At 50.7% G+C, this 20,930-nt stretch overlaps 1 protein-coding gene across 2 annotated transcripts in view; it reads right to left on the reverse strand.

The window, feature by feature from the left end:
* ASH1L (ASH1 like histone lysine methyltransferase) overlaps positions 1-20,930 on the reverse strand; it is a 51,194-nt gene continuing 30,264 nt past the window's right edge. Inside the window, exons 7-28 of one of the 2 annotated variants that reach the window (XM_088137291.1) lie at positions 17,403-17,497; positions 14,963-15,036; positions 13,185-13,230; positions 12,828-12,936; positions 11,711-11,917; positions 11,453-11,599; positions 11,165-11,273; positions 10,270-10,431; positions 9,534-9,628; positions 8,691-8,848; positions 8,425-8,577; positions 7,680-7,734; positions 7,420-7,552; positions 6,922-7,170; positions 6,389-6,475; positions 5,501-5,591; positions 4,643-4,781; positions 4,017-4,189; positions 3,134-3,300; positions 2,811-2,851; positions 1,772-2,076; positions 1-1,235 (exon numbers count right to left, since the gene is read on the reverse strand). In XM_088137291.1, coding sequence (XP_087993417.1) covers positions 1,144-1,235; positions 1,772-2,076; positions 2,811-2,851; positions 3,134-3,300; positions 4,017-4,189; positions 4,643-4,781; positions 5,501-5,591; positions 6,389-6,475; positions 6,922-7,170; positions 7,420-7,552; positions 7,680-7,734; positions 8,425-8,577; positions 8,691-8,848; positions 9,534-9,628; positions 10,270-10,431; positions 11,165-11,273; positions 11,453-11,599; positions 11,711-11,917; positions 12,828-12,936; positions 13,185-13,230; positions 14,963-15,036; positions 17,403-17,497 — 2,887 coding nt within the window. In that variant the 3' untranslated portion in view covers positions 1-1,143. Of the gene's footprint in view, positions 1,236-1,771; positions 2,077-2,810; positions 2,852-3,133; positions 3,301-4,016; positions 4,190-4,642; positions 4,782-5,500; positions 5,592-6,388; positions 6,476-6,921; positions 7,171-7,419; positions 7,553-7,679; positions 7,735-8,424; positions 8,578-8,690; positions 8,849-9,533; positions 9,629-10,269; positions 10,432-11,164; positions 11,274-11,452; positions 11,600-11,710; positions 11,918-12,827; positions 12,937-13,184; positions 13,231-14,962; positions 15,037-17,402; positions 17,498-20,930 lie in introns of those variants that run through there. The other variant, XR_015795536.1, reaches the window with a different exon arrangement.

The raw sequence follows: 20,930 nt of genomic DNA on the forward strand, positions 1-20,930 counted from the left end.
AAAAAAAAAAAAAATTAAAATTAAAACACGAGTAGTGTTATCGGTGGATAAGTTGTCTACAGTTTCGCAACAGATGCTCGCTCGGAAATACTGTTCGACGGTTCGTGTAGTGAAAGGGCTCCCCCCCCATCTTTTGCTGTTGGAGTTTCCCCACCCCCTTTCCCCCTCCCCCCCTCCCCAAATTTTCACGACACACCGGACGCACGAGAACGACAGCTCATTACAAAAAAGGCCGGGAGGGAAGAGATGATTAAAAAAAAGAGGGGAAAAAAAAGGAAACAAGAGGGGAAAAAAGAGAAGAAAAGGAAGATAACCCAAACGGGGTGCCGTTAGGACTGGACCTGCTTTAGAAAAATTCTCTGCAGCGGAAAGAATTGGAAAAAATAAAAAATAAAAATAAACAAAATCACCTTTCCCCATCCCCCTCGAGTTGCACGATGTGGAACCAAGTGCTTCCGAAAAACCAACCATGGTTTCCTGGGGGCATCCATAGGGACGGGACGCCTCCTGTGCAAAATGTCCGGCAACCAAGTTCTTCCTCCGTCGCGTCCGGTGCCAACCAGAGACCGGCTTACCAGTGCTCTGGATGCAAGAGACCTCTGGGGCCGGGCGGTGCCACACGCCGTCCCCTTTCACCCCCCAACTCGGCTGCCCGCTGGAAGGCAGGCAGGGGCAGAAGCAATGAGGCGTACGGGCAGGAGGGCAGTTCCGAACTCGGTGCTCTGCCGCTGCCCCCCCTCCAGGGTACGCTTCATTTTCCTTCCTCTGAACGCGGCCGTCAGAGCGGGGTGGGGCAGGGGGGACCAAAAAAAAAAAAACCCAATAAATTAAATTAAAACTGTGACCGTCCCCAGGACAAAAAACCCCAAGGTTTTCCTTTAGTACCTTAACAGGGACAAGAAGGCATGCCGGGCTCCCCGCGCATCGCGCTGCACGCTCCTTGGGGGGGAGAGCGGCGGCTTGCCTGCCCAAGCGCAGGGCCTAAGTGCTACAGAACCGTTTCGTCAGTTTCCTTCTGCTCCGCCGCCTCCTCCAAGCTCGCTGAGAGGCGCGGGAAGGCGGTCAAAGCCTTGCCCAGCGGTCAGTCTCACGCCCGGCTCACAGGAGAACTCCACTCGGCGTCCTGCATCCGGGGCCACAGGCTCACTTCCTGCAGCTGCTGTCTGGGAGGACCAGCGTGCGACGCCGCAGCTTCCTCCCCGATCCTTCCTCCAGCAGGTAAGTGACGTCGATGGCTGCAGCGGGGAAGCAGAGACCGACCGCAAAGGCTAAGAGGGCTTCTTGTAGGCTGGGGTGGACCTCGGGAGCCCTCGAGCGGAACGGCGCCACGGCCTTCCGGGGTCTCTCCCAGCGGGAAACGTAACCCAGACCTTCGGCAGGCAAAGGGGCGCTTGGGGGGCGGGGGGCTGGAGAGTCCAGCTGGAATTCGGAAACCCTTTTTGGGGGCAGGCGCTCTTCCCAAGCGGTTGGGAGGGACGGGAGAAGTTGGCTCAATTGCAGCAAATCGCAATGAAAAGGAACTTTAAGAAAAGCAAAGCCAGAACCCCAAAGCCGGTGGGTCACGGAACCCAGGAGGGGGGGACCCAGATTCCTTTGGGGAGTCCAACGGGGACTTCAGGAGCATTGCTAGTGGCCATCTCCCCAAACGTATTGCTGGCAAGGGGGCTGCGGGGAAAGGAAGGGAGGGAGGGACATCGGCAGAGCAAACTGCGAGGCGCTGGTTTTCGAAAGGGTCTGTGGAGAAAGGATGGGGGCCTGCTGGAAACCTTACCGTTTTTTCCTGGGATTTTCTCTAGGAGGGTGAGAAGTATTTGGTTCAGCCGCTCACGCTGCATGTGCCGGTGTTCTTCCGGGGTGCAAGGCCCTCTGGGCACCAGGCTGCTCTCCTCCACCTTTTTATCCACTTCGCCGTTTTCCTGGGAAGGGGCCTCTTTCTCCGGTTCCTCTGGGTGGGCCGGCTGCTCGCCAGGAGGCTGCTCGGGGTTGGCGATCACCTCTTCCAGAAGGGGAAGGGGCTCTTCCTCCTGGGTCAGGTCTTTATTTTGGGACTTGGAACGGTCGGACTTCCAAGAGGACCTGGGGAGGAGAACATGGAGAAATGAGGCCGGAGGGCCTCCAAGAGCGTGGGGGGGACTTTCTTTCCAGTTGGAAGGAGGTGATGCGTGGCCCCCCCAAGGGTCACCCAAGATGGAAGAACTGAAGGTGCTCTTGAGAACCTGAACCTGAGAGCCTTGCAAGAATGAGACAGGCAGGAAGAAGATGTGGCGTGAAAGACGCAAAAGTCATGCGCTGTGAGAATAACCTTGGGGGACAGGAGGAAGAGCCACAGCCTAGACCAGTGATGGCAAACCTATGGCGTGCATGTCCAAGGTGACACGCCACGTTTTGGGTGACCCGCCAGCGTTTACCAACACCCGACGACTGTTCTCCGTTTGAGTTACTCAATAAACTGAGTTTGTTTTACTCATGCTTCATTTTTGCAATTATCTGACGTTTCTTTATATAATACATAGCACCCCACGTGATTGGACTGCATTTTTTTAAAATAAATGAACATGTAAAGAATGGTTTCTCTTTTGTTCAGGGTGGGGCGTGTGTGTGACATGCCAGCCGAGTCAAGTCAGGCATTTTCTGAATTTTTGACATGCTGAGCCCAAAAGGTTTGCCATTCCTGGCCTAGACAAAGTTCTGATAAGAGAAAGCTAAGTCCGAAGGAGGCATGGGGGTGGAGAAAGCATCTCAGAATTTGGTTTCCTGGCCTGGACTACCTCGAAGGGCTGACATCAGCGCACGACCCTCAAGGGACTCACCTGCCTCCGTTCCTCTTGTAGTTGTCTGGGACGTAATGAGGCTGAAATGGAAAAAGCAAATCGCGGTAAACCTCCATGGCGCTTTGGGGTTCATCATTTAAAGAGAGGTCATCCCAGGGAGGGCTGGGCTAGGGAAAGCTCTGGTCGTAGACCAAGGAGCATGACTGCCTAGGACAGCTCCTCCGAACATATGGAGGAAAACCTTGATGAAGATGGCTATTTTTTAAAGGAACGAATCAGACTGATTAAAGGGAGAGGGTCAAGGGGCCCGGTGGCTTCCTTGCTGAGGGCCACGTCGGGCATTACAGGAGGGCGCCGCTTACTGAGAAGTCTCTCTTGGGCGTCAGCCTTTTCGGGAAGTGGTCGAAAGCGTACGATTTGGTGCACACCGGGTAGCGGTTCCGGTGGATCTTGTAGAAGAGGTGGGCCGACTTGTCGAGGCGGTAATCGCAGATGTACACATCCTGCTCCTTCACCCCTTTTGGTCTTCCTGCAGGGAGAAGCCCCGAGACCATCTCAGCCCCAAGTCCACAGGGCACCGTTTCAGGCCCTTCCTTCTACTGGTGTGTGTGTGGGGGGGGTGACTGCTCAAAAAGCCTTTTTCCAGGCCAGAGTTTAAAGTGTTTGATTCATATTCTTCTTCCCCTCGAGGGTCTAAGGGAGCTTTCACAGGGATCAGCCTTCGTTTGCAACAACAGTGACTTCAGGACGCAGGCTGCAACAAGAGAGACCAATGGCCAACTGCCCCCCTTCCCCAAGTTACTGGGGCTAAGGGTGGTCTTGAACCAGGTATCCTAGTCTGACACTTTAACCACTCCACCACACTAGTTCTTAGGAGTGTTGGAAGAGCTCTGATAACTCACTCAGAGCTCAGGCAGGCTGTGTGATGGTATGTGGGAAAGACCTTGGGAGACTAGGCCAAGAGACGCTGCCTGGGGAACGGTCAGATAAGAGACGGCTTAGCCCTCAGCTGCATAATGGAAGGAGAACGAAACTCAGAAGGGACCCTCCCTAGTTTCTCGGGCTGTAAAGGAGACGGAGGGAGAACTGTACTTTCAGACTTGCAAGATTCTGTCAATGCAGTTTTACCATAAAGTCGAATTAGCTCATCCGGTTGTGATTTGTATCTGGTTTACCCTGCAAGGCCGACAGGCTGGGAGCAAGTGCAGTTTGGAGAAAGCCCCTCCTGTGGTTCTGCTGACTTGCCTTTGCAGTAAGTATAGAGATCCAGCACGCAGCAGGTCCCCACCACGGCCTCCAGAGGGATGATCTCGTACAGCGGCACCCGGAAGAGCTCGTTGTGGTAGAACTTCCGGGAGGGGGAATGATGCGTTTCGTGTGGGCGGAAGTAGTGGTGGCCGAAGGCGAACCGTTCCCCCCTGCAGGAAGGCGAGAAACAGGGATTTCCCCGTAAAGCTGGTGCAGCATAAGAGGAGGCTCCTTTGTGCAACCAACACAGGTCTTGGAGGAGCTTTTTAAATTAGAAGTGAGAGCTCTTGGTTACTGATCATTGCTCTAAGGCAGTGTTTCTCAATCTCAACCACTTTAAGATGTGTGGACTTCAACTCTCAGAATTCCCCAGCCAGCCAAGCTGGCTGGGGAATTCTGGGAATTGAAGTCCACACAACTTACAGTGATCAAGCTTGAGAAACGCCGCTGTAAGGGATGAGGGCAAATTGTCTATCCACTAGGGGAAGATTTTATATCTTCAAGAACCGCTATCTGCTGGTCAAAAGAAACAGGGAAAATTCTCCATGTTCGTCATTCAACTCCAGCCCGGCTGAGAGGCACGGGATCCGACTCCTTTTCCTGCAGGAGAGGGACAGACTCACTTCTCATTTTTCCAGAGCTTCTCAATACGGAAGATATCGAGCCTCTCACGGTTGATGTGGGACAACAGGCGATACGACTGCCGGACGGGGTGGCCGTCGGGGGTCCTTCGGCTGTCTCGCATCAGGTACACACAGTCTCCTGCGGGCAGGAAACAGAGAAGGGCCTCAATACCCTGGCCCGGGTATAAAAAAAAAAAAAAAGAAATAAAAAAAAAGGGAAGGTGCAAGACAGAATCCCAATGGGATCAGACTACGGCTCCATCTAACCCAAAAGCAACAGAAGAAGGTGGCCACCTTCCCCATGCTGCGTCCTTGGGGCTGGACGTGGAGATGCCATTTACTGAGCGGTCTCTCTTCTGTCCAATTCTGGTTTTCCCGTGTCAAAAGGTCATCCCTCATGTACAAGAGGGAGGCATTAGAGAAAAAGCATGTGTGGGGGAAAAGAAAAAAAAGAAACGGACAGTCGAAAGAGAAACAACCGAAAAGGAGAGACGCAGCCGTTGCGTTCCCGGATGAGTAATTCCTCGGCTCAGACTACCCGGCCTCGTATCTAGGTAAGCTGAGCACCCTGTGCCCACGTTGGCGCACAGACTAAGTTTGGTTTCCAGCTACAGTGATCACTGTTGCTCCCGTAGCCGAACCAGAAAACCAAGGAACGCTCCTAGTGGGCAAGTCTCAATGCTGGGGCAGGCCCAGCGCTCCAGGACACCCTGTTAAAGGCAGCTTCATATTTACCTGTGCTTGGACACCCTCACCAGTGAACGAGACAGGCTCAAGACCCGAACACCCTGGGGAAGGGCAAGAGATATCCCAAAGCCCTCCTGGCTGTCTCTCACTCCCCGAGGGGCAGACACCCACCTTGGCGTAGCAAGAGATCATCCCGTAACAGACAGATGAAGTAAACGCAGCCGGGCTGAGCGTAGTGAGGCCGGGGAATCATTGGCACTTCCTGCAGGGAGGCAAATACCAGAAAGGGCCAGTGAGAAAGTCGGCGTTTTCCCATCCCACAGAATTCAGTTGTTTAGAGAGAGGGACAGGTGATCTCCCAGACGGTTCGCAGCCCTGCCACAGGAAGTAATTCAAGTGCTGGGCCAGGGAAGAGGAAGCTGCTTTTAGGAGCTCTGTTGTGAATCCAACAGAGAAGGCCTCCGTGCTCTCTAACAAAGTCAGGCAAAAGCTCCTGCTTTTAGCCCGTTTAGCTTTCAGGTGGGTTTTTCTTTTGCCCCCCTCAATCTCTCTGCTGGTGGCAGGCCAGCAACAAGGAGATGTGACCTTTTGGCGCCTGGGAGCTGCAATGTTTTTGAGGAACGTGAGGGCTGCAGCGGAAATAATATTTAAAGGATTTTTTCCTGGGTGCTTGAGTTTGGTGGGGTTCCCCCCTCCGCTTTGTCAAATTCAAGCTGGGTTTACAAGGCTGATGCTGCAATTCTGCTATGTTTCCTGCCTCCCCACAAACGGGCTGGAAACCACAGAACTGATTTTCAGCAACTGTGCTTGGAAGGGGGCCTGTTTGGCGCTGGTTTGTTCCAATGAAGGGGTGTCTTCTCTCCTGGCCACCCCAAAGACCACCATCTTGCAAAGCCTTCTCCAGCAGGCAGAAGTTTACAATTCTTAATGATTCTTGCAGGGGAAAAAGCTGTTGGACAACCCGGGTCCCTTGTTCTCAAACCGCACATTCGTGAAACCGAAGGATGAGACGACGCTGACAACCCCCTTGGCAAGGTGCACTGGCTGAACCCAGCTTACCCTATCCACCGTGCGAGGTTCGCACTGTTCGCACAAATAGTGCTCAACGTCCGAGTTCACTCCCATGCAGTCACAATGCTGCCAAACCTACAAGAAAAAGGGAGGGATCAGAAAAAAAGGAGAAAGAAATCTTGCCTCTCTAAAGGGTTGGCATAAAAGCCACGCTTAGGGACCGCAGCTCATCCTTCTGCATTTCAAAGCCGGACTTCCCAGGCACAGGGAGAAACAAATAGCAAAAGAACAGCAGAATCTCCCTGCTCAGAAGCCTGGGATATTTCAGGCTAATTTCAGCCGAAGCTGGTAGTGCTGACCTAGCTGCTTCGGTTACTGAAGGCTGCTGTATCTTGCAAGAAGTTCAAAAGAGATTCCACCAAACAGGGTGCTGCCAACTCCTACATTTCAGAGCAGGGGATCCTGCTGGTTCCAGTGAGGGTGGAACCCTGGGGGCTGGTCTCTCGTTTGGAGATCTGTAGCGCGAAGCCTGCCCCTCTCCCGAGGGCCCGGGGAGGGCAGAAGCTCCTTGATGCGCTCACCATGCACTTGTCGCACTGGATCATGAGCCCTTCGTCTTTGTACAAGCCGCAGATGCAGCGGATGACGTCCTCGTCTTTCTCGTGCCCGCTCTCCTTCTCGCACATGGAGGTCTCGCTGCTGTCCGCCTCGCTTGCCGTCTCTCCCACAATCTCGTCGATCTGAGTGGCGGCTTCGTGGCGGGCGTTGTAGTAGGCCTTCCGCAGGCGGCAGACGTCCCGCCCAATCGGAGACTTCCTGCCGTAGTATTTCTGCCGCAAAACAAAAAGCCGACGGTCGTCTCCTCCGGGGGAACGCATTCCCAAATTCCTGGCTTTCCTTGCCATGGAATTCCCTTGCGTGCCCCTGGTCACACTAGACTCTCTGCTCCTGGGGCCCATGTTATTCCTAGCCCTAAAGGGAAATCTTCCTGGTTCCGTTAGCATGGGAAAAAAAGAAGCTCAGGGAATGGAGGTTCTGGGGGAAGAAAATACCTCTAGGCAACCCCGCGGCCGACTCACCTCGGCATTGCGGAAGACCTTCAGCATATCCCCGTCAAAAGCTTCCACCGTTTTGTAATACCCCGTCAGGATCTGCTTCTCAATGGTGGTGAGGTCGAGGGGGTCGGAGATCTTCTCATAGTAATCGGCATTTCTGAACCAGAGAGAGGTTGGAAACACAGAAAGTGACTGCCGGCTCGCTTTGGACATTCGTTCCACATGAATGGCAAGGCCGCCTCCGCCAACCCAGTCACCTTTGGCAAGAAGGCAAGAGGACTTACTTTTTTTTCGGGGGAAGAATCAGCAAAGGAGTTGCCAGGACTTGCCTGGAGGAATCTGGAAGTAAACAAGGAAAGGAGCCGTGAGGATGTTGGAGAGATACAAAGCCTCTGAGATGTCACCAGATGGGCTTCAGCCCAGCCGGCATTCCTCTGAATGCCATGGGACTGGAACTCCAGTTTAGGGTGGCTGATGACCGGGGATGGAAACTATAAATTGAACCATGTTGGGGAGGGACGGAGGAATGACTGCTTAAGCCCTGATTTAGAACCTTCTACCAGGACAACCTTCTGCAGAGACCAGCTCCCTTGAGAAGTCTATAATGCAGGAAAAGGTGGAAGGAAAGAAGAGAAAAGGACGACCAGCAGCAAGGGGGACGGATTCAATCACAGCGGCAGTGAGTACGCTGTTGGGGGACCTGAAAGACCATCCAGCCCCAGATCCTTACAGTGCTGCATAGTCTGTCAATATTTATTAGGAAGGGCAATGCTGAAGACTGGGATGGAGAAAATAGCACGCATTCCCCAAAGGCCATCAGCAGCAGATGAAGAAGAGAATCTGATCCCATGACAAAGTAAATCAGTAATCTGGATTTAACAGCTCCAGAAGAAAAGTAAAGAGTTACAGCATCGAACCCCTGCAACTCAACCTGTCCTTTCCTGTTTCATGCCCTGGGGAACCTGTGCTGGGCTCAGGGAGACCCTGCCAAAGGTGTGGGTCCGACCTCAGCTCCTCGGCTGCTGTCACCTTTGTACGCGATGATGCCGTCGCAAATCTCCTTGAAGATCTGCGCAAGGCGGGCTGCCCGGGCAACTTCGAGGTTTTCTTCGGCGGCAGCCAACCGTCGGGTCCTGACCGAGCGGGCCGTTTGCAGGGCGGAGAACTGGGTCATGAAGACATCTGAAAAGGAGGGGAAAGAGAGAGGATGTTGCATTTTACTTATGAAAAGCCCCTTTTGGGGGGCAGTGACTTCGAGGTGCTCGGAGAAGGGGGTTCAGAGAGCTGACCCTCACCGGATTTGATGTTGCCGTCGTCCCGACACATCCCATTCCAGCGGGTGTACAGCGAGGGCGAGTGAAGGTTGTCGCTGACGTGCTTGACTTCCTCCTGCTTCTGCCGGATCTTATCCCAATTGCGCACCAGGAAAACGTGGTGCTTTAGCACAAAATTCCTAGAAAGGAGGGGGGGAAAAGTGAGACAGCGGAAAGGAGGACTTCCTGAGAAACGAGGGCAAGTGGGGAAAAGTTTTAGCCGTTGCTGGAGACGGCAGTAGTAAGGGGTCGCTGCTTTCGAGGGCTTACAGCTTACAGGAGGAAAATTCAGGCTAGGGAGAATCAGCGGCCAGGCACAAAGACTCGTTTCCTTTTAAAGGTTTGATTCCGACACGCAGGCTGTGGGTTCTCCATCTCTTGACAGTGTTAGGGGGAGGTTGGACAGCTCCCTCTCAAGCATGATTAACTGCTTTTCCTACACACTGGGCCAGATAATCCTTCTGGTTCCTTCCAATTCCACAATTCTAGGACAGCAGGCAAGCTCCTAGTGCTAACCTAGTGTGAACTGCTTGGCTTCCCTAATCTATTGCTCCACAACTTTTGGGCTGTAGAGTTAACTTGCATATTAGAACCAACCAACCAGCCAACCACGTTTCCCACTGCTGGCCGGCTAAGCTGTCGCAAACCAGGACTGGTCAATCCTGATGCACCGTGCTGAGGCTCGAGAGTTCCTTAGCCCATAGCACTGTTGCAAGACACACAACCTAAGTGGCAATACAGCCCTGATGAAGGATTTGCTCACCCTGGTGTTGAGGCTGGAAAGAGCGGAGGCTGAGAAAAAAACAGCCCTTCCTTTCTCCTCACCTTTCCCTGTTGGACATGGGCTTCATCTGCAGTTGGGGAGTCAACCGAGTTGGGGGGCTTGAGTTTTCACTGGGCTCTTCAGGAACGTGGCCCTTCTGAAAAACAAGAGCAACATCTCTTTGAAGAGGGAATCTTGGGGGGGGGGGAAAAGAATCTCAAGGTCTAGAGAGTTAAAATTTATGGTTTCACTACGCTACAAACAAAACAGCAGTTTGGGGGAACTTCTGAAACGTTCATGGGGGCAGTTGGTGATCGAGGGGAAGGGCAGAAGTGCCAATGGGAGCTTCCTGCTTTCCCACATTGGCTCCTAATTCAAGCTACCACTGGGGTGATATTTAGGTGCAAATGTGTCCCATGTTAGTCATTTGGACTGGATGAAGCGACGCAGGGAAAGGGCACACGAACGTACTGTAATCCCATCTGCTCCCTTTCGACAAAGGCAGGAGAAAGGTCTCTCCGTGGCACTGATCAACCAGGACCACGATCTCCTGCAATCGGTTGGGAAGATGCTCATGCAGTGAAGGAACGTTTAAGGACAGAGCCAGGTCAAAGCAAGGTGTGAATTTGGCATTCCCGGGAAGCCAATCTGCGAAGGTCTCTGACGAGTACCTTTCTCTGAAATGCTTTTGGGATGGAACCGGAGACCTTCAATCGACACGCCGGGACGGCGTCCTTGAGCCTCGCGTACCTCCGACCGAAGCTAAAAGCCAATGGTGAACGTTTGGGGCACACTCACCCTCTTTTTCAACTTGTGCTTGGATTTCCTCTTCTCTTTGGACCGGCTTGGCCGCCTCTGGGCCGTGACCGTCTGGTTGGCTTTGCTGAGCAGGCCGTTCATTCGCTGGCTCTTGCCTCCGATGATCCCCCTGCACTTGTCGAAGCCGCACTTGCAGAGTTGCTTGGGAAAGAAAAACGTGGCCTGTGTTTAAGTGGGTGGCCCTCCGCGAAACAGGGGAGCCCAAGCAGCTCCGAGCAATAGACCAACCTGCGCACTCGTGTTCAACCGCTTTCTGTGTGGCTGTTGTGAAATAGACCCACCATAACCAGCACTGGTGGAGACCCCTAAAACCCCTTGGTTGCTCCCTTTGGCTAATGGGTTTTACTGGTTCTTCAACTCCACTCTTTCGCCTCCTTTGGATTTCGAATTCGGGTGAAACGTTACTGACAAACCGCTGATGCGTTTTATGGTCAGACTAGATTTTTCCCCCCCTTGCCACCTTTCTTGGTGGAACGCTTTGGAGGTTGCGAGTTTGGCTTTGCTGTGTTGCCTTTTGGAAGAAGACATGGGGTGCAAATGAGACGAAATGACTGTGGGCTCAAATTGCTTAATTCCCTTCAACTGGAGACCTTGCGGAATCAGGAAGCATCCTTAAGTATGATCGTTGGAGTTTAAAATTTTGGGTTAGGGTTAGAAGAGTCCAAGGCTGGGTTTCAGTTGCATATAATTCCCCATCCCTACCGTAACCGATATCAATATCGATCAATATCTACAGCTTCTCCATACATACGTGGTCAACTTCTATTTACAATTTTCAAGACATTCTGGAAGGGCTTAAATTCAGTGCAAGGATCGCCCTGGCAACCTCAGGGGATGCAGAAGATGATCTGGAACAGAGACCCCAAGCCCTCACCTGCTTCTCCACGTTGAAGGAGTGGAAATTGTAGTCGTACGTCAGCTCGGTGCCAGCAGGCATGTCCTTCAAAGCGTAGAGCCCGATTCTGTAGACGCCGTTGACGGACCTGTAGGGAAAGAGGGGGAAGGAAACGGATGGGTCGTTCAGAAGTAAAAACTCACTAAGGCGTTTTGATGGACTTCTTCGCATGCTTTCGAGCGGAATGCTCGCGTCTGCGCTTCGATTTGTGTTCCCGCGCGCCCGAAGACGGGGCACAGTTTCCGCCAGCAGCCGTGGCGCACTTACCACTTCTGCATCTCGCAGTTGGGGTTGCAGCTGTGGTTGATGAAACGGGCCTCGTTGCCCATGCGATAGCTGTCGATCACCATCCCGCTGTCCAGGTTGAGGCAGTAGTGATCGCTGTGGTTGTGGTATTGCTCAATCATCCGGTTCCTGAAAAGCCAACACTCTCGGCAGGGGCAGCCTCGGCATTTCTCTCCCCGCCGTCCTTTCCTGCGCAGGGTGGCTCCAGAACGATCCCTCGTGCCCGCAGCCAGCTCTTACCTGAATTCCTGCTCGCTGACCACCTCTCCCAAATACTCAATGATGAACTGGCCGGCTTTCAGGGACTCCTTGGTACGGATGCCCCAACCTTTCTCCTCAGCCCGGAAGCGTTCGAGGCACTGCACCCACTCGTGCCTCTGAATCCGCTGGTTGCAGCATTGCTCCCCGCAGGGACATGTATTGGGGGAACACTCAGCAAAGATCATCCTGGGGGGCAGAGAGATGGGTCAGGGAAAGCAGGTGGCTTGGCGAATATGGGCAGGGCTATCCAACGTCAGTCCAGCTTCCAATTTCTGCTTATGATTTTTTAAAAAATGATCTTGGCTACATATGCACAGCCCCTTCTCCATATCCTCCTCAGAATCACTCTAAGAAGATGGGGAGGCTGGGGGACAGCATAGGGCCAACTTCGGGTTGGTGTTTTCAAGCAAGAAGGCATGTCTGAGCAGAGAACACCTTCTGATGGCCTGGGACAAATCAATGGGGGGAGTTTTTTTAAATACATATAATATATGTGTGTGTATGTGTGTGTGTGTAAATCCAGTTTAAGGAAGAGAAGGTTGCACGAGACTATTGGATGTCCACTTTCAGGGGAGCCTGAAAAGGTATCTGCAGAATAATAGCTTCGTTTTGCCAGGGACTGGGACTTTGCAGATTTGCTCGTGCCAATTACAAGAAAGGCCTTAAATTAAGCTTTTCCAAGCAAAACATTCCAATCTGAAATTTAGATTTGGGAATCCAGACTGCAGAACCAGCCCTTGAGAAATTGAGAACAAACGGGCAGACTTGGTTCTCTAGAGCAGCGTTTCTCAACCTCGGCCACTTTAAGAGGTGTGGACTTCAACTCCCAGATTTCCCCAGCCAGTGTGGGAGGGGAGGGGACGGAAATGGGAGGAGAAAGCATTCTGGGAGTTGCTTTCCACCCATCTTAAAGCGGCCAAAGTTGAGAAACACTGTTCTAGGGTCCACTGAGAAAGCTTATGCCTTTAAATAAAATCTTTCAGTTGGAAAAGGTGCTACCAGATTCCTCCTGATTTGCAATTAAGCAGGTCAATTTTCCCGCCAAACTCATTTAACTAATTAAAAACAAGCCCCATGTTAGAGTCCATTGCTATACCTGTTCAAACAGTCATCCAAGCATCCGCTTTTCCTACTGTCTTCAGGTTTTTTGCAGTTGCAAGTGGTGGCTTCGTAACCAGACAAAGGTTTCACGTCCACGTAAACGTCTGCAGGTGGGGGGGAAAAAGGGGTGGGGGAGATCCTAAATCAGTCTCAGGATGGGGGGCTGCCAATTTCAAGGGCTCTCCCACCCTCCCCAAATCTCAAGCCATCTGCCGAACAGAGAGCCCAACGTGACACAATTGGGGCCTGTGTACGTAGGTCAAGGGGTGTGGGTTCAAGTGAAGCGAGGGGGCTGACATGCTCCCTGGTTCTGCGGACCCCTGAAAGCCATTATAAACATAAGCGGACTTACTCGAACGGATTTTTTTATAAAGTGGGACGTCTGGCTTTTTGTACAGCTGAAACGAAAAGAAGACAGGCTCTTGTTATTACACTGCAGAATGAGGGCCTCCCTAGAAAAGAAGCACGTTTTTAAAAAAGGAAAGCTGTTTGCATTTTTCATAAAAGGGAGATTGGACTGCTGCCAGAGGGCCGAATATGTCAGTTGAGATACAGAGCCCTGATTTTTGCTGCCGTTTGTTAAAAAACTAAAAACAAATATAGATTTTGAGCAGCTCGAGGAAGGGGAAAGAGAAAAGGTCTTTGGCCTGGACTGTATATTCATATACAAGAGCTGATGGAAGATTCCTTGTCCCACCCAGGTAAATGCGTCTTGCTTTGCATTAGAGGAAGAGAATTTGGGCGCGTAAAGACCGAAAACAGGATCTCAAAAAGAGCTTGGGAGTGATGACATTTTTCTTGCACAAGACCAACACAGCTTGCTCCACGCAGCATGGTTATCCTAAACCAGGGTTTACTGCAATGGCCAACTACAATCCTTGTTGTGTGGATCTGATCCATGGCTATAGCTCATTACAGTAAACCCTGGTTTACGTTAACCATTCTGTGTGGAGCTAACTATGCGAACACAGCGAACAGTGGTGTCTTTCATCAACCAGGCTCAGCCAAGAACCGCTCGGCTGAATGGCCAAACCCAGGTCTGGAGACAGGATGAAGGAATCCGGTTCTCCAATCAGTTCTGCTGCTCGCCTGCGTGGAATTCTGTTACCTAGGGCTACCCCATATATGGTTTAATACACAGCTGGGTTTGGTTACCCAAAGGACACACAAGGATGTACCCCATCATGCCTGGATCTGGTGACCTTCAACTGTGTTGAGATTGCTGGCTGGAAATTCTCCCCAACATTTTGGAGAGAGCCAGCTTGGCGAAAGCAGAGCGAAGCCATCATGATTCTAATTTTGCAGTGAATTATCCAAGGGAGAAGGAACTTCACACTCATTTTTTTTCCAGCAACACTGTAACATCTGCTGGCTGCAACTGAGCAAACTGATTCCCCCAGGCAACGGGCGGGAAAGGACAGTGACAGCAAGCAGGCTGGGCAAAGCAAAATCTTTGGGACGGAGAGAGTTTTTTCCCTTTCGTGTACGGACCCCCGAGGAGGGTTCTGAATCAACACAGAAGGAGCTGCTCTGCACGCTCCTTCTCCTTTCGAAAACTTCGGCTTTAAGGTGGAATAAATAAAATTAGGAAAACGAAAAAAAAAGAAAGAAAGAAAGAAAGAAAGAAAGAAAGAAAGAAAGAAAGAAAGAAAGAAAGAAAGAAAGAAAGGCCTTTCTGCTTGGGACTCGATCCAAGAAAAATAAGGCCTGAAATTTTTCAGGGCTGTTGGCAGAACATCTGAATTCTCCAGAGGGGTGTCTCACTCTCACTCACTCACACACACACACTCACACACACACATCCTTGCAGAAAGCGCTATCAGAATAAAAGTCTCCAGCAGGATGAAGAACCAGCACGTTTGCCAGGCGAACAACTGCTACGCTGCACGGGAGTCAGGTGGGAGGGGGCCGAAGGAGGCATGGCCAGAGGTGATGGAAATGGTTTGTGTTAAATATATATCTTCAAGATTTTCCCCTCCTTCTCCTTTTCTTCACCACCGCCGTTAACAAAAGGCTTCTGAACGTACGGCTGAGTCCAGGGCAGCCCCAGCAGAAGCCAGGTGGGTCTGCAACCTTCTCCAAATGCAAGCAGAGCACCTGGGACATTTAAAAGACACCCCGGTCCCTTACCTGATTATGTTTCCACTGCCAGAGAATGTCATAAGGCAACTGAAAGTCTATTCGCTTTTGGCGAAGGTATTTTCCTGCAAGAGGGGAGGGAAGAAATGCATGCAATCATTTTATTTTATTTTTTTGCAAACACGGTATGCTTTTTCTTTTTTTTTTTCTTTCTCTCTCGCCCATGCACACAGACACTGAGCTACCAACAGATGTGCTCTTGGAAAGATCTTCCAAACCTTTCTCCTTCCCTGATCTAATGACAGCGGCATACGAGCAACCAGGAACTAGTTCCCGGGCGCACTGCAGGGAAACCCACAATTCTTCCATTGTAGGAAGGGTCGGCTCAAACCACCTTGCCGTTCCCTCCTTGAAAGCCGAGAGACAGCTTAGAAAGGGAGGAGGAGCCTTCTTCCTGGCCCCTTGGACTCCTGAGGCTGGTTGCCAAAAGCAGACGTTTGCCAGGATGAGGAGAAACCAAGAATGTGCCACACATTGCTGAATTAACATCCCAGAAGGCCCAGCCAGGGAGACCGCACCGAGAGGAAAATGAGGAATTTGTCTGGCCACAGCTGCTGATTTATACCAAGCCTGGACAACTGAGAGGTTTAAGGACTAAGACGCATTCTTACTCCTTTCCCACCGTCCCTGCAAACGGCTCTGAAATCAACCGCCTGCGGTCCTCCATGTCCGAATCCCGCTCTTGGATTAGGTGCTTCAACCCCAGTACGTGTTGCAGAATTACCCAGCCGAGTCTCCTGAGAAAGTTTTGATTGCAACTTGGCACTCATTCAACAGGCAGCTGTTCCACAGCAGTCGTTTTCTTTCATTTTAGCAAGGGACCTGCAGCTGGAGAGGCTCCTTTAAATGAGGCGCCTTGTGCTTACGGTTCCCAGAATTCCCCAACCAAGCTGGCCGTGGCTGAGGATTCTGGGAATCAAAGCCCAGACACCTGGAGGGCGGAGAGTCATAGAGAGGGACGAGGATCAATGAGTGGGACCTGTTTACAGTCGTGGCTTCGTTAGGAAAAAGGCAAACAGGAGGAGGGAGAGCAGCTGACATGTTGTCTTTACAACTTGCTCTTCAAATTTGTTCTTCTTTTTCAAAGCCTCAAGTTGTGCTTGGCAAGTTCCAGGAAGCAGCCAGGTCCGCTGGGAATCTGTTTTCACTTCTATGACCTCACTGGATGAAACAAAAGGCTCTTTCAAGCGCCTGGCAGCCGGCCCGGAGAATAGGGAACGCTCTTTCTTGCCCTCAATAAAGGAGCCACCCAGACAAGCTGGCCAGGCAGAGAAATAATCCTCGTAACGTGATTCGGGGAGGCGAGACAGGGTGGCTGTTATGCCAGGCAGAGAAACTCATTAAAACTGCCTTATCTTTCGTGTATGCATTTGTTGGTGTCTCTTGGTCCAAGTAAGTGGCAGGCTGTTCCCGGATGAGGGCTCCATCTCCCCCCCCCAATTCACAAATTCCCCTATGGGGAATTCTCCAACAGGCTGTTTAAGCACAAGGGGGCAAAGAAACATTGTCATCAGGTCTCCTTGCCTGCTGATGCCCCTCGGTCTTTTCGTTGCTGCAAACAGGTACGCTCAGCTTTGTTCATCAAGGCCTTACGAAGGCCAGCACCTAGGCAAGACAGCTCAGGGGAACCAGGACGTGCTGGACCCCGATGTCAGATGATGGGCAGAAGCAGCAGGGAAAACCAGCTGTTTTTCCCTCCAAGGCTGTTGTTAATCTGGGGGAAGGGAAGGAAGCTTATGGGACTGTGCGAGGCAGAGTCTCGGCTGGGGGAGAGGAACCTCAGACTGGTGTCCAGGCCGTGCCTCCTCCATGGCCCCGTTCCAGCTTATTGTTATCATTGGCCCCGTGCCTCCGTCCTGTAACTACAAACCTGGTGGAGGTGCTTTCCATAATTGGGGAAGAAAACTGGCTGGGTGCAAAAGTCTGCCCCCCCTCTTCCACTGCAGGGAAAAGTCATGCCCACACCCACTTCTGGAATGCAAGGACAAGCTTCCTCTCTCATCCACGGCTGCAAGCCCTTTAAGGAAAATTTTTACTGAATGCAACGAAGCACTACGCCGCTGGGGTTTAAAGTGGCCAACTGGGAAAACGGGGACTTGCTTTACCCCGTAGCCTGCCCTGCTGAGCTCAAAAACACGCACGTTTCCCATCCAAACCCCTGGAGAAGGCCAGATGGGGGCAGAATGTCGTTTCTGCCTGGAAATACAGCCCTGCCTGTAGTAAAGGAAGGGCTGGGTGATCTTGGGGGCCCTGCCTTGATGAACAGCAGTCCTCTGCTAAAACCTGAATCCACCAGCCACCTCCTTCATGAGACCTGGCCCCCTGCTCCAAAGAAAACTGGATCCCATCTCGTAGCTTGTAACTCCTCTAGAGTCAAGTCAGAGAAGAAGGCCTTCCATCAAAAGCCAGAGAGATGGTGGTTCTCACTCACCTACGTGAATAGGCGCAGGGAACAAGCCGTACTCATGTTCTCCGGGCGTGTACTCCAGTTTCTCTTTCTTTAACTGGATCAGGCGGCTTTTGGGGCTAAAGAGAGAGAGTGTGTGTGTGTGAGAGAGAGAGAGAGAGAGAGAGAGAGAGAGAGAGAGAGCATGGGGGGGAAGACATCCAACTCTACAAAACAGACAGGCAGGGCGCTGGCGAGTCCTCTCTTGGACATTTCTTTGGGTGGTGTTAAGAAAGGACCCAACTAAGTGAAGGGAGGCTGGTAATTGCAGAAGGATCCAGGTAGTCTCCAAAGCTAGTTTATAAACATATTCGTGCATTTAACCGTCAATATTTTGCGAGACTTCCATAACTGCACCTAGATGTTCCCACAGGAAATCTCTCAAGATTTCAGAGATTTACATTTTCAAAAAGGATTATTGTATCGTTTGCTGACAGTCCGTAAGAAGGTGGTGGCCAATCCATCCTTGATGTAGATGTTAATTTGTTAGCATTCATGCTCTAGGTTAAATTATCAATCAATCAATCAATCAATCAATCAATCAATCAATGGGATTTTCATTAGGACCGCAATTTGTGAGATGTTGAGGTCTTTTTTCTCCCTAGCTACGTTCCTACAGAAAATCCCCCACTGTAAGATGCCAAACAAGTATAGCAAGCAAAGTGTCCCTGCTTCAGATGTTTCCGTTTCCCTGAAAACTGTCCCTCCATTTAGGCATTTTTTATTTTTAAAAAAATATGCTTAGGGTGCAATCAAATTAGCCTAAGAATCTCTTTCCTAGGCATCTGAGGAGTGTTCTAAGGAGCACTTTGGACATAAGATGACAACATGTGCAAAAGCTCAAAAACAGAAGCACTGTCACTAGTGAGTTAACAGAGCCAGCAAGGCTGGAGTAGTGTGGTCAAGGTTCGATTCACCAAGTCCTTCTAAGGGCTTTTTCTTAAAGAGATGGGCATGTCATCAAAGGATTCCCGGAAATGCAAGACAGAAGGGCCAGTTTGACTAGGACCTATTAAGATTTTGCCAAGGGTACGAAGTTCCTTTCACACTTCTCGGTAACAGACAACGTCCTACAGTAGAGTCGACACCAACTTGACAGCACATAATCAGTCAATTAAAACAGATCAATATCACGTCTACCAGCACCAATCCAGCATTTTCACAGTATCAGGTCTGCAGGCTTAATCTGCTATATATAACTATGGAAGCCTCGCTGTCTGTTTCTGCTCTCTGCTGACCAACTTTCAATGGCCCATTCACAATTAATGGTGCAATTAACTGTACTGCCACTAGAGGGCACGCTGCCACAGCAACAATTGTACACATGCACACCCACCTAAGTGTGCCTTGTGTGAGGAGCACCACATCTATTGCTGGTAAGATGAAGAATGCAGCAAACTAGGATCACTACATAGGGATCACAGCCCCGCATCTCTTATTTCTATTCCTGGACCTCCAATGTAAAACGTTCCAGAGAGGTGCTATGTTCGCTCTGAAGCACCTTTCTGGAATTAAATCCCGAGGGCTGCAGAGTCTGGCATACCACAATAACCTTGTCCTGGAAGATCTGCTTCCAGAACACTCCTGAACCAGCCCTACATTTATGCATTTCAGGAGAAAAGCGAACAGCTCCACTCCCAGAACAGTGAGCTTGGCACTCAACTGTTCTGTGGGTGCATATATGTGTCTGTGTGCCTTTGAGTCAATCTTGGCTCCTGGCAATGGCCTGGACAAGTCCCTGAAGTTTTCTTGGGCAAGGTTTTTGGAAGCGGTTTGCCCTCACCACCTTCTTCCTAGGGCTGAGAGAGAGGGACTGGCCCGTGGTCCCCCAGCTGGCTTCGTGCCTAAGGCAGGATTAGAACTGGTTTTTATCTCCGTGCCTTTAATCATGACACCAAATGGCCTCTCCCTCAACTGTCGGACCTGGAAAAAGGGCTGGGGAAAAGAACGGGGAGCCAACGGCAATGCCTGACCCTGCAAACGGTGCTCTGCTCAGAGGTAGCCGGATCACTAACAGCCCAAGCGTTTCAATCAAGAGTCTTTTTCAAGGTCATCTTGGGCACGCTGAGGTTATCTCAACAGACCGGCGCAGACACGATGCTTGAGAAGGATTCTGCACTTCCCCAAAGAAAAACAATTATTCACAATTATTCTTCTGAAGGAGCTGCAAACACACTGACGTGAGCTCTCTCTGCTCTGCCTCTATGGAAGACTTGCATTTCAGACACTGTGAACTGGAATGATTCCTCCAGCAGCCATTTGAAAAGTGGCGGGGAAGGAAACCGAAGGTTGAAAATGTTTAGCACATTTATTCCTCAACATACACATGCCTTTAACGGGTTATCCCAACGCCATCCTTCTAACAGAAGCAACTCCGAAGTCTACGGATGATTAAAAACACACGCAACGACTACAGCCCCAACAAAAGCCACCGTATCCAGAAAGAGAACATTACATTCTGGAGCAGATGCCATACAGAGGCTTTCTGTTTCGGGGCGGGGGGAATCCAAGTCTGCTTTAACTTGTTTCACTCTGCAGCAGGCGGTGCCCCTCCCTCCCTGAAAACCACACTGCTGCCAAGGAGTAATCAGAGGCCACATGATAAACCTCTTCCTCACTCAGGGGAACTTCTTTATATGAAGGAAACATTCCTGAAAATGAATTGCTTTCTGGTCCTAAAGGAGGTGCTTTGGAACGATCCTTGAAAGAAGAGGGGCGGAGGGGAGATAAAATCAAATAGGAAACGCTGATGAGTCACACATCTTGCGAGCAGAGTATTCTTTAACTTGGATGTAGCTCAGGAATTTTGTGTGTGGGCTCCAGAGAAGATGGCAAGTTGCATCCAAGAGCATGTCTACACTTGATGTCCCCCTTGGGCTAACAGGGGTTGGGGGGGGGAACACAAACCAAACAAACTCCAATTCGACTGTGCAAACCAGCAAATGGAAACTGCATGCTAAATGCTCCAATTATCGATTATACTGCATCCTTTTCATTCTACAAAAGTGCATTGGTGTGTCTTGGCCTGGTGGAAACAAGATTTATGTAAAGTCTGGGGCCTAAACCAGCCGCCCCTCCCCTGGAATCGTATTTCAGGCTGAAAATGCAGGGCCCAAAAAGCGTAAGTAAATGAAATAATATAATCGGCCTCTGTGATTGCGTCAGAACAGTTTTGCAACTAGGAACGAGAGACTTATGCAGAAGCTAGTCATTGAATGCAGTTTTTCTTCGGTTAGCTTTGCTTTATCTGTATAAATTTATGCACAGGCATAACTGTGTTTCGGACAGAATGTTTTCTAGGAAAGCATGTTTACTTGTGAATATAAATTTGGTTAATGTAAGGAACGGGAAAGACTGAAGTTGCAGAATGATAGAATTAAAGACTGAAGTATTGATAGAAACTGTTACAGTTGAATGTATTTTGCGAGGAAACCGAAGTCGAGATCCATTATCCCTCTGCGAACAACCCAGATCTCATTAAGAGCATTAACAGGTCCTGAGGAACGGTTGATC

This window comes from Python bivittatus, unplaced genomic scaffold (genome assembly GCF_059951505.1).
Source record: "Python bivittatus isolate LINGU-HERP-01145 unplaced genomic scaffold, Pbiv_v1 ctg000180_np1212, whole genome shotgun sequence".
Lineage (NCBI taxonomy): Eukaryota > Metazoa > Chordata > Lepidosauria > Squamata > Pythonidae > Python > Python bivittatus.